This window comes from Rhipicephalus sanguineus, chromosome 1 (genome assembly GCF_013339695.2).
Source record: "Rhipicephalus sanguineus isolate Rsan-2018 chromosome 1, BIME_Rsan_1.4, whole genome shotgun sequence".
NCBI lineage: Eukaryota > Metazoa > Arthropoda > Arachnida > Ixodida > Ixodidae > Rhipicephalus > Rhipicephalus sanguineus.
Window position 1 is genome coordinate 81,769,313 of NC_051176.1, and position 14,895 is coordinate 81,784,207.

Genomic DNA, 14,895 nt, shown 5'->3' on the forward strand with positions numbered 1-14,895 from the left:
CGCTCTTAAAAACATCCTATATAGGCGGTCTTACACCTAAAAATTCGATATTTAATATTAGTGTTGCCAAGCCGTTGTACTGTGATATCGCCCCTATTCTAAAAACTGGTTTACACAATACAGCGCACACTCCCTCATAAAAGCTGAACGATGTACTGTATATTAAATGGAAAAAACTTCCGTACATGACAAATTAACAAAGATTGGTGTCCTAAAAGAAGAAACCGTTTTCACGTCATCCCCGTAATTTCACCAGCGAGTAAATTACATTATAACACACTTCAGACAATAATGGGGCATTACAGCGGCAACGATGGTAATTTTATTCCGGAATACTGTACTTCAGCGGAGCAAGAGGGTCTTTCAATAACCTCGCCACTTTTTTGGAAAAGCTAGAGGGACATCCAAATAGTTCATTTAAGCTGGCTCTGCTCTGGACGTAGCCCTGTCAGTCCTAATCGAAGATTAAATTCTAATCTTAGCTCCACTTGTCTCCTACTTCCTCTTCGAGCCCTTGGTGGTCTTGCCAACCCTCGTGCGGCTCCCGTGTCTAGAAGACAGGCTGCTCGGAGCCTTCCTCGCCTTCACACGCCGTCCTCCGTGCCTCGAGGACGCGCGACTGTGGGCATGGCGACGCTTATTGCCGCGCTTCGAGGGCATGCTCGTGGCCGAGGAAGAACTAATAGACCGGACATGGCGGCGGCTCCTGCTGCGCCTCTTCTTTCTTCCCTGGCTTCTTTGCGACCGTGTGACCGAGCTTCCACGGCTTCGGTCTTTACGCGCGCGTCCACCGTGACGACTGTGGGACGAGTGCCTTGATCGTCCACGGCTGAACTTCCTCCTGGCACTGCGACGCTTTGTAGGCTCGCTAGCCGTGTCGTTGTTGCTGCTTCCAGAGGAGCTTCTCGCGCGCTTCCTACGGCTCACCCTCGGGGATTTAGTTGGGGCTACCTTGCTGGTGGAAGGGTTTCCACCCTCGGGCTGCGTTGCCTTCCGCAACTTTCGAGCAGCCGAGGTTGCGATGGGCTTCGGAGCTAGCGGTTCCACCGACACGGCCTTGGGCGGTCGACCGCGTGGACGCTTCGTAGCCGGAGCCTCGTTGGAAGGGCCAGCGGCATCGTCGTCAGCAGCAGGCTGGCGCTTCTTCCCTCGCCCGGCCTTTGGCGGACCGCGGTTGACCTCCGGTGGAAAAGCGGCGAGAACCCAGATTGAGCAGCCAGCTGGATGAGCCCTTGCCCCTGACTGAGGCCGCGTTCTGTTCTCGTGCACCGCGTGCGTGTATTTCATCTTCCTCTTCTCGCGGAGCTCTTTAGAGCATTTTAATCCACAGCGCAATGCGCAATGTGATTAAAAGTATCGCCAAGTTTACTTATCAAAATTAATCTTATTTATATAATTGACGGTATTTAGTATTGTCCGACGATTTGAATTCGGATGCCAGAAACGCAGATAATTGTTTCCGGGCATTTGGTAATGACTTAGTTTAACTAATGTCAACAATTTTACGCAAAAACCTAAATATCGAACTCTAACATACGAAGAAGCAGAGATGTACAGGACAGAGCGCTTAACATGCACATATAAGGGCCCGAAGTGAAAAAAATAATAATAATAATAATGTGAGAGTAACGCTCATTTTTGCTGATTATTGCATGTTTTTATTTGCGTGTTCGGCGCAGCAGTAATCATTGTTTAACCTCTTGGCTAAACAGTGATAGTGCTCCCAAGATTTTGAGGACATTTGCTAAATAGATGAAGCAGTCGGTATTTTGGTAAGGCATATCTTTCTAAGAACAACATCCTATACCGATAGTTTCCAATCAGGATTAACATCAAGTGATTACATTTACTTTTTGTACAAATAAAATCAAGAACGTAAGCCATAATCTGCATGTAGTGATTTACGAACGCAAAAGAAAAAAAATTCACCGACGATTGCGATACTGCCTAGTGCGAATTCTGAGCGCAGCTTCGTGTTGGGGCAACGCCAACTGTGTTTGAAGTTTTGGCTATCCGCAGTTGTAGCAATGTAACATTCCTTACATATTGCCACAGAAACTGCCAGCGCTCGAGTGCTACGCACACCACCCTGTACATTGTAGGTGTCGCGAACCAAGCAAAACGCCGACAGCCCCTTTACGACAAGCGAATCCAGCCGCAGTTCACGTGCCAGCCCTGCATGCGCACGAGCTTCGACCGAGGGGCCAATGCGCGTGACGGAAGAAGAAAGCGAGGTTAGAGGCCAGTGGCTAGTGACGCAGAACTATCGGTAAATTGGCTATCGATAGCATCGATAGTTTTTTTTTAAACTATCAATAGTTTAGACAAACTATCGGTAGTACTACTATCTACAAGCTCTCGATAGTGCAATCGGTAGTACCATGGTTAATATTACTAGCGATATTACTGCCACGCATGTTTATTGCTTTGATTTAATGTATTCGGGTTTCACCCACAAAGACTATTAGCAACGTTTGACGCAGGTCGCGCCGTAATGTTTGAGAAACTTCAGGTTTGTTTGTGATCATTCTGGTAAGATTACGCGTCGGACGCGAATAGTCAAGTTTATGCGAGAGCTTAAGCGAGCACCAGCGATAACGCTGGAGGGTTCGATGACTGATTTATAAAAGACGACGCGTTCCACCGATGATCAGATTACTCGACGGCCGACGACTGTTCTCGCCGTTATCAGTGCGCATCGTGTATTGGCGCTTGTACTTTGAATTTGATTTTCTGGGCACAAGGTAGCCCAAATAAAGAGTGGCGTATTTACCAGTCTTGCTGCAGCATTCTTCCCCGCACAACCACGTGACAATACTATCGATAGTGGCATGAATAAATATGCTGTTGCTTGCCGGCCATATTTCCAATCAGCCTCGCTTAATTTGTGAGCAATTTTTGGCGAAAGAAATAAATTATTTTAGCAGTGAAAATTGCCATCAATAAATTCACATCCAAAAGCAACCAGCTGCACCTTACAATTACCAAACTTAGTTCATGATATTTTTTTTACTTTGAAATCATAAAATTCAATGTAAATTTGGAGCCGCGCAGTTTTACCACATGTAACGGCTTCCTTTCCGCTACAGCTGAACAGTTTGACTTCATGATCATGTGTCAGCAGAGCACTCAGGTGAAGAACACAAGCATGTCAACTTTCTTGCCCTTCAGCTTGCTCCTCCGGCTCCACTCTGTACCACGCGCGCAGGGAACCAAGTTTATTCTGCAATGAGTCCGTGCTGCTGATTTTATGCTATCGATAGTACCATCGAATTTTTAGCTATCGATAGCGCTATCGATAGTATTTTTTACCATCGATAGTTCGACAGTGACCCAGCTATCGATAGTATCGATAGTACCATCGATAGTTCTTCATCACTGGCTCGTGATATCGACTGACTCCGCGTTCGCGCTATCAGTTACGCCGCCGACGCCGACACCGCTCAAAACAGGAACGGGCGCCTAAGAGCTGCGCTCTAAAAGAAAGAGAGAGAGAGATACGAAGAGGAAAGGCAGGGAGGTTAACCTAAAAGAAAGAAACTTGGAGAACGCTCGAAGGAAGAAAGAAAGAACTTTATTGGGCGAGTGAGTTTGGGCCCTTTACGGGCCCTGGACCACCGCACGGCCATCACATTGCGCCTTTACGGGCCCTGGACCACCGCACGGCCATCACATTGCGCCTATGTGTCTAGACCACGCAGGGCCAGGGCACCCCGATTCACACAGCGAAGCTGCGCGTCCAGATCCTGCGACGCAAGGAGGGCCTCCCATTCCTCCCGAGTACTGGGCTACCCCTGCGGGGGATGATCGGCAGGGCAGCCAAAGAGAATGTGGTCTAAGGTGGCGGGCGACTCTCCACAGAGAGTGCACTCCGGAGGGATGTGGCGGAAGTGGGATAGGACTTGGGGGGGGGGGGGGGGGGGAGTTCGAGTCTGGAGTCGCCTCCACATGATTCGTTGCGAGTGGGAAAGGCGGGGGTGGGGAGGGGGGTAGAGGCGACGGGCAAGGCGTGCTTGTTGGGTGAGTTCAGACAACGTGTGTGCCCGCTCTCTCGAGAAATCTCGGCCGGGGTCGCCATTTGCCCGGATAATAAGTCCTCGGGCTATGTTATCGGCGGCCTCATTTCCGGGATTGACAGAGTGAGCCGGCACCCACACGAGTTCAATAAGCCTATCGGGATTTACGGTACACACCTTCAATATTTGCCACGCGGGAGAATGGACGCGCCAACGGGCAAAGTTAAGGCTGTTTTTGAATCGCTAAGTATGTAAGTAACGTTGGTTTTGGCGATTGCTAACGCTATAGCAGCTTCCTCAGCTTCCTCCGGGGTACAGGGTGGGTCCAAAAAGTGGGTGAGTGGGGGGGCTGAAGGATGGCAAGCGACAGCTACCGAACGGTCTGGACCACACGCGGCATCTACCCAGCGCACATCCTCTAAAGTACCATAGTCCTTATGCAGAGTTACTGCTCGCGCGACGCGGCGGGATCGGTGGTATTCTGGATGAACGTTCCTAGGGAGAGGTTTGATTATAAGCGCGGCGCGCATGGCACGAGGGAGCGAGACTAATTCTGAAGTATGTGCTGGTATAAGGATTCCAAGCGAATCCAGTATATGTCTCCCTGTTTCGGACCCAGCCAGGCGAAGGTACTGCGATTGTATATGTGCATCTATCAGTTCTTGTATTGTGATGTGCGTTCCAAGTTTTAGGAGCCTATCCGTGCTAGTATTTCTTTTTTTGAGATTAAGCGCTGCTTTGGTAGCCATGCGAATTAGAGCGTTAATTTTGTCTTTATCTGTGCAGGATAGGTTCAAGTAAGGAGAGGCATATAGAATGCGACTAAGCACGAAGGCATGTAGCACCTTGAGGTTATCTGCTTCATCTAGACCTGCGCGTGAATTTGACACCCTTCTAAGAAGCTGGATGACAGAGTAAGTAGACTGCCTTAGTGCCTTCAGAGTAATGTTGTTTTTTCCCGTGTCCTGCAAGTATAGACAAAGGATTCGGAGGGTAGGGGATTGCGGTATGGGAGTGTTATGCAAATAAATTGTGATTGGGGCCGTAGGGACACGGCGCGGTCGGAGTATGAGGAGTGCCGACTTTGTGGGGGAGCATTAAAGGCCGATGCTTGCCGCGCGTGTAGCTATAGCTGTGGCTGCGTCCTGAAGGGTTGATTCGATGTCACCATCTGAGCCGTACGTAGTCCAAACCGTTATATCGTCGGCGTAAAGTGTATGCCCCAAGTGTGGAATGCGGCTGAGAATTTTCGCCAGGGGGATCAGAGTGATATAAAAAGGAGTGGGGATAAAACAGCCCCCTGAGGGGTGCCAATGTTATAAAGGGGGAATGGGGGCGTTCTTACGTCATCTATATGCAGGGAGGCAGTGCGCCCATTTAGGAAGGCCCGGATATAATTATAGGTTTTAGGCCCTAATTGCAGCTCTTGGTTTCCTTGCAGGATCGCACTGTGCGTAACCCTGTCAAACGCTTTGGTGAGGTCTACAGCCAGAGTTGCTCTTGTATGGTGTACCAAGCCATTGAGGACGGCGTGTGAGATCTGCAACAGGGCGTCCTGTGCAGAAAAGTGCGATCGAAATCCCACCATGCTATGGGGATGTAGTCCCTGTGATTCCATGTGGAGCGTGAGACAGGTGAGGATGACATGCTCAAACAGTTTGCACAGGCACGAAGTAAAGGAGATGGGACGGAGATTGTGGGCATTAATGGGCTTATTGGTTTTAGGAATAAAAATTATCTTTGCGTGCTTCCATTCCGCTGGTATCTCCCCCTTTTCCCGGCATTCATTGAAGTAATCGGTAAGAATAGAAATAGAACGGTCATCTGGATTCCTGAGGGTAGCAAACCGGAGACTGCTTCTGGTTAACCTCCCTGTCTTTCCTTTCTCCCTCTTCTCTCTCTCTCCAGGGGTCGAGTCCCTGAGCTTAAGGAGGGCTGCTCTGACTTCGGCCTTTTGAATCGGGGAGTCGAGGGAAGGTTGTTCAGGACCACTATAGTCGGGATATGATATCGCTTGGCCCACAGCAGTATAAATTGATTTTAGTTGGTCTAACAGTGCCTGTTGATTGTGCCGATTTTGATGGGTAAGCCTTTTGAGTGTAAGCCGCGTTTGCTTTTTATTTTGACCGGGCACTATCATATGTCGAAGAAGATGCCAGGCCCTAGATGAGGAGAGATTACCTCGCTGTCCGTCGCATATGTGGTGCCAATTAGATTTGCTGAGAGCGGCGCTGTGTTCTTCTATTTCTTTTTGAAGTTGGACCAGTTTGAGTTTGTCTTCTGTTGAGTTTCTGGGTTTTCCAGCGCGTGAGTATACTAGTTTGTGCTTGGAGTAAGTGCGCTAACCTACTATCTATGGTGGGGGTCTCGGGGGTGGCATCGAAAGTTTGCGTGAAAGCCTGGACATCCTGTTTGAGCTCTGTCATCCATGTGTGGTGGTTAAAAGGGGACTCGAGTGGTTTGGCCTCTCTGTGTTTACGAAAATTATCCCAGCTAGTCTGCCGGACACGGTGGGTTCTAAGTTTTTTAGCAAAGTCAACCTCTATAGTTATCATATTGTTACGTCTGCGAGAGGGTTTATTTAGCTGCGACGTACCGGTAGACGCGTAGGTGTTCAACAAACGCGCACCGGAGGCCTTTTCCACTAGCCGAACGTCCTCTTCTACTACCACATCCCTGTTCCCCACTGGACGTTCGGCTAGTGGAAAAGGCCTCCGGTGCGCGTTTGTTCAACACCTTCGCGTCTACCGGTACGTCGCAGCTAAGTAAACCCTCTCGTAGACGTAACAATATGCTGATCACTGCCCAGGGTTTCATTTGAGTTTCTCCAGACCGACGCGGTAAAGTTGCGGCCAAAAGTGAGGTCTGGGATAGTGTCGGCGCTTACACTGTTGCCGATTCGAGTATAGTGTACTGAAGTCATTGTATATGGATAGGCCCTGCATCTGAAGGGTGTTGTATAACGCCGCCCCTCTCTTGTTTGTCCGTATATATCCCCAGTCTACATGTGCGCAATTAAAGTCCCCTAAGATAATTAGGGGTCTCTTTGCAGCAGTGGAGGCGGCTTTAATGAGAGCAATTAGTTCTGAAACTGGTTGCTTTGGAAGAAGGTAACAGTTTAGGATAAAGAGGGGATGGGATCTGTGAGTGGACAGGATTAATGACAGTGATGTCAGAGGGCACCAAAGCGTATCCGGGATATCAGGGGGTGTGGAGGAAACATAAAGTAGCTGCTGCAGGGGGTCTCGTTTGCGGCGAAACCCCCTGCAGTTCCATTGCATAATGCGTAGTTGAAGATTATTGGCTGTCAGCCGCGCCATATTGGGGGGTAGGAGGGCGAAGGATGGGAGCTGCTGTGGTAGTGCCAGCTGGGCCGTGGGAAGACACTCCAGCAATTATTTGAGGAAGTCGTTGCAGAATGGCTGTGGTTACCTGACTGATTATCCTTTCTGTTAGCGTGGCGATGGCGGTTTCAATGTATTTTTGAGTCTGAGCCATAATATTGGCTTCTAGCCGTTCGGCAAATGCTTTAAATTTGGAGTCTATGTCTATATCTGGAGTGTCGTCTGGGCGGCGTTTCTTTTGGGGAGGGGCTACCGAATGTTGGGGTGTTGATGGTAGAGGGACTGGGTGGGTGGAGGGTTGGGTCGATGATGTTAGAGGGGTTGAAGGAGTGCTAGGTGGGATAGAGTCAACGGCTGCCCTCAGGTGCCTTACCTCTTCCCGCAGGAGAGCTACCTCTTCTTCCCGCAGTGATGTCTTGGGCGCACTTGTGGCTTTGGTCCAGACTCGCTGGTGACCTTGGTGGGGCGTTGGGGTGGAAAGTCCTTTGTCATCGGCACTGGTGACTTAGGTTTCGGCAATGTCTGTCGTCGAGGCTGGGGCGTCCTGGCCTTGCACGAACCGGTGCAGGTAAGATGATTTCCACCACAAAGGATGCATGTCGGCGTGCAAGGGGCCTCTTGCTTGTGTTTTTCTCCGCATCTCGGGCAGAGTCCACTTTTTGAGAGCGGGCACACGTCGTACGTGTGACCAGGCTGCCGGCAGTTGGTACATGCGTCAGGGGTGCCCTTGTACTTGGTGCAACGGTGTACCACACACATATACTTGATGGTGTGGGGTACGGGACCGGAGGCAAAGGTTATCAAAATTGAGGCTGATTTTCCCATGCGTCTGGCGGCTATGATGTTGGCGTGCGGGTTTCCATAGCGCAAGTCGTTCAGAATCTGCTCTGGTGTCTCATTCTAGTACGCTCTTGAAATCACACCCCTGACTGCCGCAGGAGGGGCTGCGATATACGCAGCTACAGGGTATTGCTTCCTATATAAAGCGATTTTCTGTACTTTTACTAAAGCCAGAGCTGTTGCTTCTTCTGCAGTCGCCACTGTGAAGGAGTTGTTGGTGGGATGAACTCTGATGTGCAGTTCACCCAGCATTGAGCAGTTGACAGCGGTATGCAGTGCTTGTAGTAAATTTGCTGCTGGGTGTTCTTCCAGGAAGAGCCCGCCTCGCGGGCGAAAGACAACCCGGATCGTTCCCGCCGGCAGCGCGGCGAGTTGTTTGCCGTTTTGTACGACAGCGCTCGTTGTGCGTAGCAGCTGCGGCTCCTCCTTGAACGCGGTTCGTAAGGACGCAGAGGCAGCGTCCGGTGGTACATTGGCGTTGCTGGCGCTTGGCTGTGCTGGAACCGAAGCCGTTGAGAGGGGTTTTGGGGCCGAATTCGAACCTGGGGCTCGATTTCGATAGGCACGAAGCACAGTTTGCCACTCACTAGAGTGACAGTCCTGCTGGTTGGTCGTCTCGTCGTCCACTGTCTCCTCCATGCTTGTTGAAGGGTGAGGAACGCGGCGCGCCTGCGACGCTCGCCTCAACGAGGCGAGGCTTGGCGCGGCGGCGTGGATGTCAGAGGTGATTTCACTGGGTAATTCTCGGAGATCACGGGGCACATCCAAAAGACGGTGGCGGGCAGCGTCCGTGTACCTTCCCGGATCCGTTAATCGTCTTGGTCGGCCCTTGGAAGGATTTAGCTGGGCACAGGAACCAGAAATTGACGGAGACGATACGATACGCGTATGTTCACTCTGGACCCCTAGCGGCCTCCATATCGAACGTTCGAGCTTCGGCTGCAAGAGTAAAACGCGATAGCGTAATCGAGCCCCGCTCACATCGCCTTCTGAATCTCTAGCCTGGCTTCGCAACTCGGTGGACACATAAACTGTGCCGCAAGGAAGTGAACGCTGCGATCGTTCAGCCACCATGGTAATGATGGGTAGTACACGTATTTGACTCATCTTACAGATCTCGTGGGGATGCCTAAACCGACCACCAACTTTAGATGCCTTTTTAGGCCAGTACAACCTATCTAATACTTTCGAGCAATGGGAGGCCCAGCTCGCCAGCTCTGACCCGGGGGTACAGCTTGCGCTTCTGGGTCACGTCAGGCAGACAGCAGTAGCCAGTGGAGCCCTGGACTTGGGGCCCCACCCATAGAGCTCATGACCCCTTATCCCAACCTTTATGAATAAAGTTGTACTACTACTACTACTACTAGTGCTTGCGGTTTCGAACGCACTTGTAGCTTTGTTTATTGTTGTGTTTTGGCTTTTGTTTCGGATAACAGAATGGATCGTTGTGAACTTCGTGAGCCGATTTGAGTTGGTGAGCTTAAAAATGTCAAGGTAGTGAAGTGGAACTGCTGTACGTTTGCTGAACTTCGTCTTGCGACAAAGCGGCTGCAGACCACATGGAGCCAAACGGAGCCGAAAGAACGAAGCTTAGACAAATCCGTGTACTACCCATCATTCCCATGATGGCTGAAGCGCCATGCGTTGCAGCTCCCATAGACACTAGCTCCAGTTTCCCATCTAGTGTATTATTAGGATGTCCTAATGTCCTAGAATACCTACTGCAAGTATAGTTGCGAAGTGCCGGCTACGAGATAATTCATCCTTTTGCGAATTGGCTAAGTACCCACTACGCGTCTACCTGGCAACACGTGCACCTGCGCAACTGCACACTTTGTTGATGCTGTTTCTCATGATGATTAATTATGCTTGAAAGCTTTGTAATGTGTGGGCCTTTAAACTACCCACTCGTTGCGCAATTCAGATGGTGTGACAGTTGGTGCGATTCCACGCTTCTGCCACGCAATATTCTGCCGCGCAACGAGACTGCTCGCACTATATGCCATTAGTATAGAGGTTATTTCCCGAAACAGTATTAAGCACGGGCGTGGCTCTGTGGTAGAACACCTAATTGTCACGCAGAAGGCGTGGATTCGATTCCGCCGCGGACGCATGATTTTTATTGTTTCAATCCACTGAGACTTTTTTTCCATTCTAATTTTTCCCTTTCCATCTATCGCCAATTTTGCGCCCTCAACCAACGACGCCCACGCCGGAATTTCTGCGAAACGAGCTCTTTAACGCTATCGCTTTAATGTATGCAATATTGCGATCACTTTAGAGAAAAAACATGGTTAATCCCTCCGTCATTTGAATCGGTATTAGACGAAAATAAAACATATCCTTGCAGAACTAGTTGAATGTTTACTGAGCATCGATATGAGAGAGCTGGCTCAATGTCTATTGTTGTTTCGCAGCTATAGCACCGTTTAACGTGCATGTACCCAAGCTGATGCTCGGTGGCACATCTCCATCCCGACGACTAACGTCCATGATTAACGATTAGACGAACCTTTGTGGTAGCTGTAGTAGTTAACGGTAAGAGCGTAATCAGAGAAAGCAGTGTAACAGCCAGAAAAGCGTCGACTAAGGTCGCCATTCCGCGGCATGTTAAAGACTAAACAAAACACCACGGCCGGACTAGAGGGAAACGCAATGCGCGTCGTGCGTCCCCTTAGCCCGGCTGCGATTTTTCTCTGGGCGAGCGTAAACTGAGAACGCGGTGTTACAGAGGCAGGCCCTCGTCGCAGAGCTATTTTTAATATGGATGGATGCTATGAGCGAGACCGAAGCTTGGGCTAAGGCCGCCACCTTGCGGTGTGTTAAGGCATTGACAAAATTGCACTTCTGCTATTGGAAACGCGCCGCATGGGACTGACGCGTAGCAACGAAGGGTTGCAGAAGCTAAGGCCACGGTCATGATGCATTACTTCACTCTACCGCTCCCAGACGGCGACATCACCCAACTATATGATATAAAACTTGGAGCGCAAATAAACGACGCAGGACGAAGGAGTTTATTTGCGCTCAAAGTTTTATATCATAATGGGATACCAACTAGCCCACCTAGCTATCCTGACAACACTCCGCCGATCAAGAGCACTGCGAGAGGAAAGTGTGAGATATAAAAGGCGCGTCTGTAAAACGTCCAGAGAGTGTGACGTTGGCGCACCGGATAACGTGCCCGGCATCTGTTGTCGCGTACCGAGAGGTAGTGGGTTCGACTCCCGTTGATGAAAGTATTTTTTCTTCAGGTTTTATTTGCCATCTTATCACGTGCACTTTCTCGACGTCATTTCCGTGACGGAAATACGTCACTAAAGTCTTGGTTGACCCCGGCATAAAACAATTTCGTGTTAAAAAAATTACAGAAAGGTGAAGCTGTGCTTCTGCCTTAATGAATAGGCAATATTGAGATCAAGCCTACATGAGCTGCATGGTTGTGCAACGAAGAAAAGACGAAAATATACAAGGTTATGCTCTGTTTTGCTCATTCTGCGAGAGCGTTTTCTTGCGATGACAGTTATACGGACACTCCGAGCGCTCTTGCGCCGTCGCTGTCGCCGTCGTGTTCTGTAACAGTCCGAATCAATAACATCGCCTCGTGCGTCGCATGAACTATGGCGAGTGAAAGGGTGCGAGGGCTGCCGACGAGCGCAGCGCATATGAAACAAACAAATAAACATGGTTCCACGGCAGGATTTGAGCTTTATATATCCAGTACCGAAGCCCGCCCTATGCTCTAACCACTAAGCCACACGCGCATTCCTGATCAGGCGGTATAGAACGCTGTTAAGAATGTCTTGCGTACAAGCAAGCGTGTTTTCCCACGCTGGCGGAATCGTGCAGTTGCCGTTATTCTATTCCCATTGACAACGACAATTCGTACAAATCAATATCTGCTCTTTTTTTTTCTCAGCTGAATATTTCACTCACCAAGGGGTATAGGCCTACATGCAAAAGAACGCTGCGTAGAGAACCTAGTAGTAACAAAAACACTAATAGCAGCCAGAATCACCGCCATATGAACGGACTCCTGACAGAAGGAAAATCCGTTAAGAATTCCTCACTGACGCCGCTGTCTGAAGGATCCATGTTCGCCTGACCAAGTTTGAAAGATCATGGGCTATGGTCCCCGACGTGGTCGAGGGCTTCATTTTGAGCGCTATAACAACTTTGACCACCTGAGGTTCTTTTAAAGTGAGCCGAAATCTCGACATTTACACAAACATTCTTACATTTGGCACCGCGCAATTTTTTGACGGAAGGTGCGTGGATGCGCGGTTTGCTATATAGTGAATTATTGTATGCGCTTCACTGGCCATTTGTATGAAAAACGCTTTCATTTATTCCCATAACAGCCGATTCTTGAGGATATACAAAGCATAAAATTGTCCTATCGAATGATATACACGAGATAGCAGTCACTTTATAAATAATTATACTATGTATATCACAGAATTTTAGCGGTGAATAAGCCGTTTGCTGTCTGTACCAGTGGTTATCAAAAGGTGGTTCGCGAAGCTATTTGGGGGATCCGCGAAACCCATGCTCGGGGGAAAAAGCACGTTTTTCGAAACCACCGTGACAACGGCCCCTTCTGATTTTTGGTATGCCTCACCGCAAAACACTCTTGCATTGCGCCGGAACTCACCTATGTTTCCCTTTCTCCGTGAGTGGCTGTAAAGCTTTTCTTGCAGTTTTCTACGACATAAGCATAGCATGCTTTTTCCAGGCTTGCATACTTGAAAAGCGAACGCAGCTAGAAACAGGCTGAATGTGGCTGCAGACCTTGCAACTAATTGACAAGTTGTTGAGATCGAATTGGCGTGGCACTTTAGTGTGACCGTTTTTTGCCAGGTAGAAATAAAAGGCACCTATTTCACGCTAGAGCTGTGCGCGGGCCGTATTTCCGAGCCCGAGCCCGGCCCGGGCCCGCTGACTTTGTCGAAGGACCGCCCGAGCCCGACGGCAAAGGGCTGCGAGCCCGCCCGGCCCGGCCCGACGTACGAAAACACAATCCCGGGCCCGGCCCGGCCCGGCCCGGCTTTTTGAAGGTTCTCTCCGAAAACAAAACATCGTTTTCCGGTAATTTGGCATTTTACTAAGCATATCGAATATGATCAAACGACACACGACGAACAGTCTCTATTACACAGATTACAAACTGTCGTGCAAAACAGCAAGCAGTTCCACGATTCCGGCTTTTGCTGGAATCGTGGAACTGCTGCGCTTTTGCTTTATGTAGCCCGCCGAACTGAAGTTGCGTTCGCTGCTTGCACTCGTCGCCGAAATTGCTAATATCTTTTTTGCCAGCCTGGCAAGCTTGGGATATCTCTGCTGCTTGTTTTTCCAGAAGACTAAAACTTCAGATGGACAGGCGGACGATTCCATAGAGAGATAATCGGAGAGTTCCCCTTTTGTTTAAAGTAGCGAATGGGAAAGGAAAAGCGGTAAAGGACGGTCGCGGAAAAGGCGCTGTATGCGTGCTGGAAAACAATTCCCGCTGATTTTCTATATTTCGGGCTTGAGTCGGGCCTTGCGCCGGGCCTGAGCCCGGCCCGATAAAACTCCAAGTAGCCCGAGCCCGGCCCGGGCCCGAGGTGGAAATGCGTCGGCCCGCCCGAGCCCGGCCCGCGGGCCGGGTCGGGCTCGGGCTTTCGGGCTACCCGGAGCCCGTGCACACCTCTATTTCACGCTGCATGTTGGGCTAATTTATGACCCCCACTTTCTCTCGCTGCAAAGGGTCCCCATCATTCCCACCGGTCCACAAGGGGTCCCCGAAACATCCATGGCTGAGAACCACTGGTCTATAGCTTTCTTCCTTTCCTTCCCAGTTTGTCGTGCAGCCCTTACAATAAATCCACATCAGTTCAACCGAATGGCATCACCGGCTGCCCTATGAGGCGCCTATAGTCGCTACAAATCCTAATCACGATGCGGGCTCAATCATTAATATGCGGCTTAAAATGTGGTCCGATCCCCTGAGTAAGAGATGCATTGCGCGAACTATATGTAATAATAATAATAATAATAATAATAATAATAATAATAATAATAATAATAATAATAATAATAATAATAATAATAATAATAATATTGGGGTTTTACGTCCCAAAACCACGATATGGTTATGAGGGACGCCGTAGTGGAGCACTCCGGAAATTTCGACTACCTGGGGTTCTTTAACGTGCACTTAAATCTGAGCATAGGGACCTTTAGCATTTTTCCTCCATCGAAATGCGGCCGCCGCGGCCGGGATGCGCGAACTACAAGAAGAGCGTGCGAGCAGGCAAGTTGCTCAAACCGGCTAAAAGTAGCGCTAACGGGAGCGTTGTCGCGAACACTGAGCGACCGCTCCACTGCAGTATACTGCAGGGTTGCTAGAAGAACTTGTTCTTGGGCGAACTGGTTATTTCGGACGCAATGCTTAGAACAGGGGTCTCAAACAGGCGGCCCGCGAGCCTGTCGCTTGCTGCCCGCACATGACTGTCTTCACCCCACATTTTTTTTTTTTTTTATTTCCTTAATAAGTATGTACGTGAGCTACACTGGCATGACTGGTCTAAAGCACTGTTTTCGTGAGGCACCCCATGTGCTCATCATGTGCTGAAACATAACCGTCAAACAAAAACTGTATTTCAGGATCGGCGTCCAAATTTTAGACATCTTGAAGATCGGTATCGAAATGTTGT

General features: G+C 49.6%; 1 protein-coding gene across 1 annotated transcript; it reads right to left on the reverse strand.

Annotated features, from left to right (window-relative positions):
* Positions 1 to 495: 495 nt before the first annotated feature.
* On the reverse strand, positions 496 to 1,287 carry LOC119404302 (arginine/serine-rich coiled-coil protein 2-like). The gene has a single exon (XM_037670886.1). The coding sequence runs from the start codon at positions 1,285 to 1,287 to the stop codon at positions 496 to 498; it is 792 nt and encodes a 263-aa protein (XP_037526814.1).
* Positions 1,288 to 14,895: the final 13,608 nt, after the last annotated feature.

What these genes read in the sequence shown, in the direction of transcription:
- LOC119404302 (XM_037670886.1), bottom strand. Translation starts at nt 1,287, where the DNA reads ATGAAATACACGCACGCGGTGCACGAGAACAGAACGCGGCCTCAGTCA.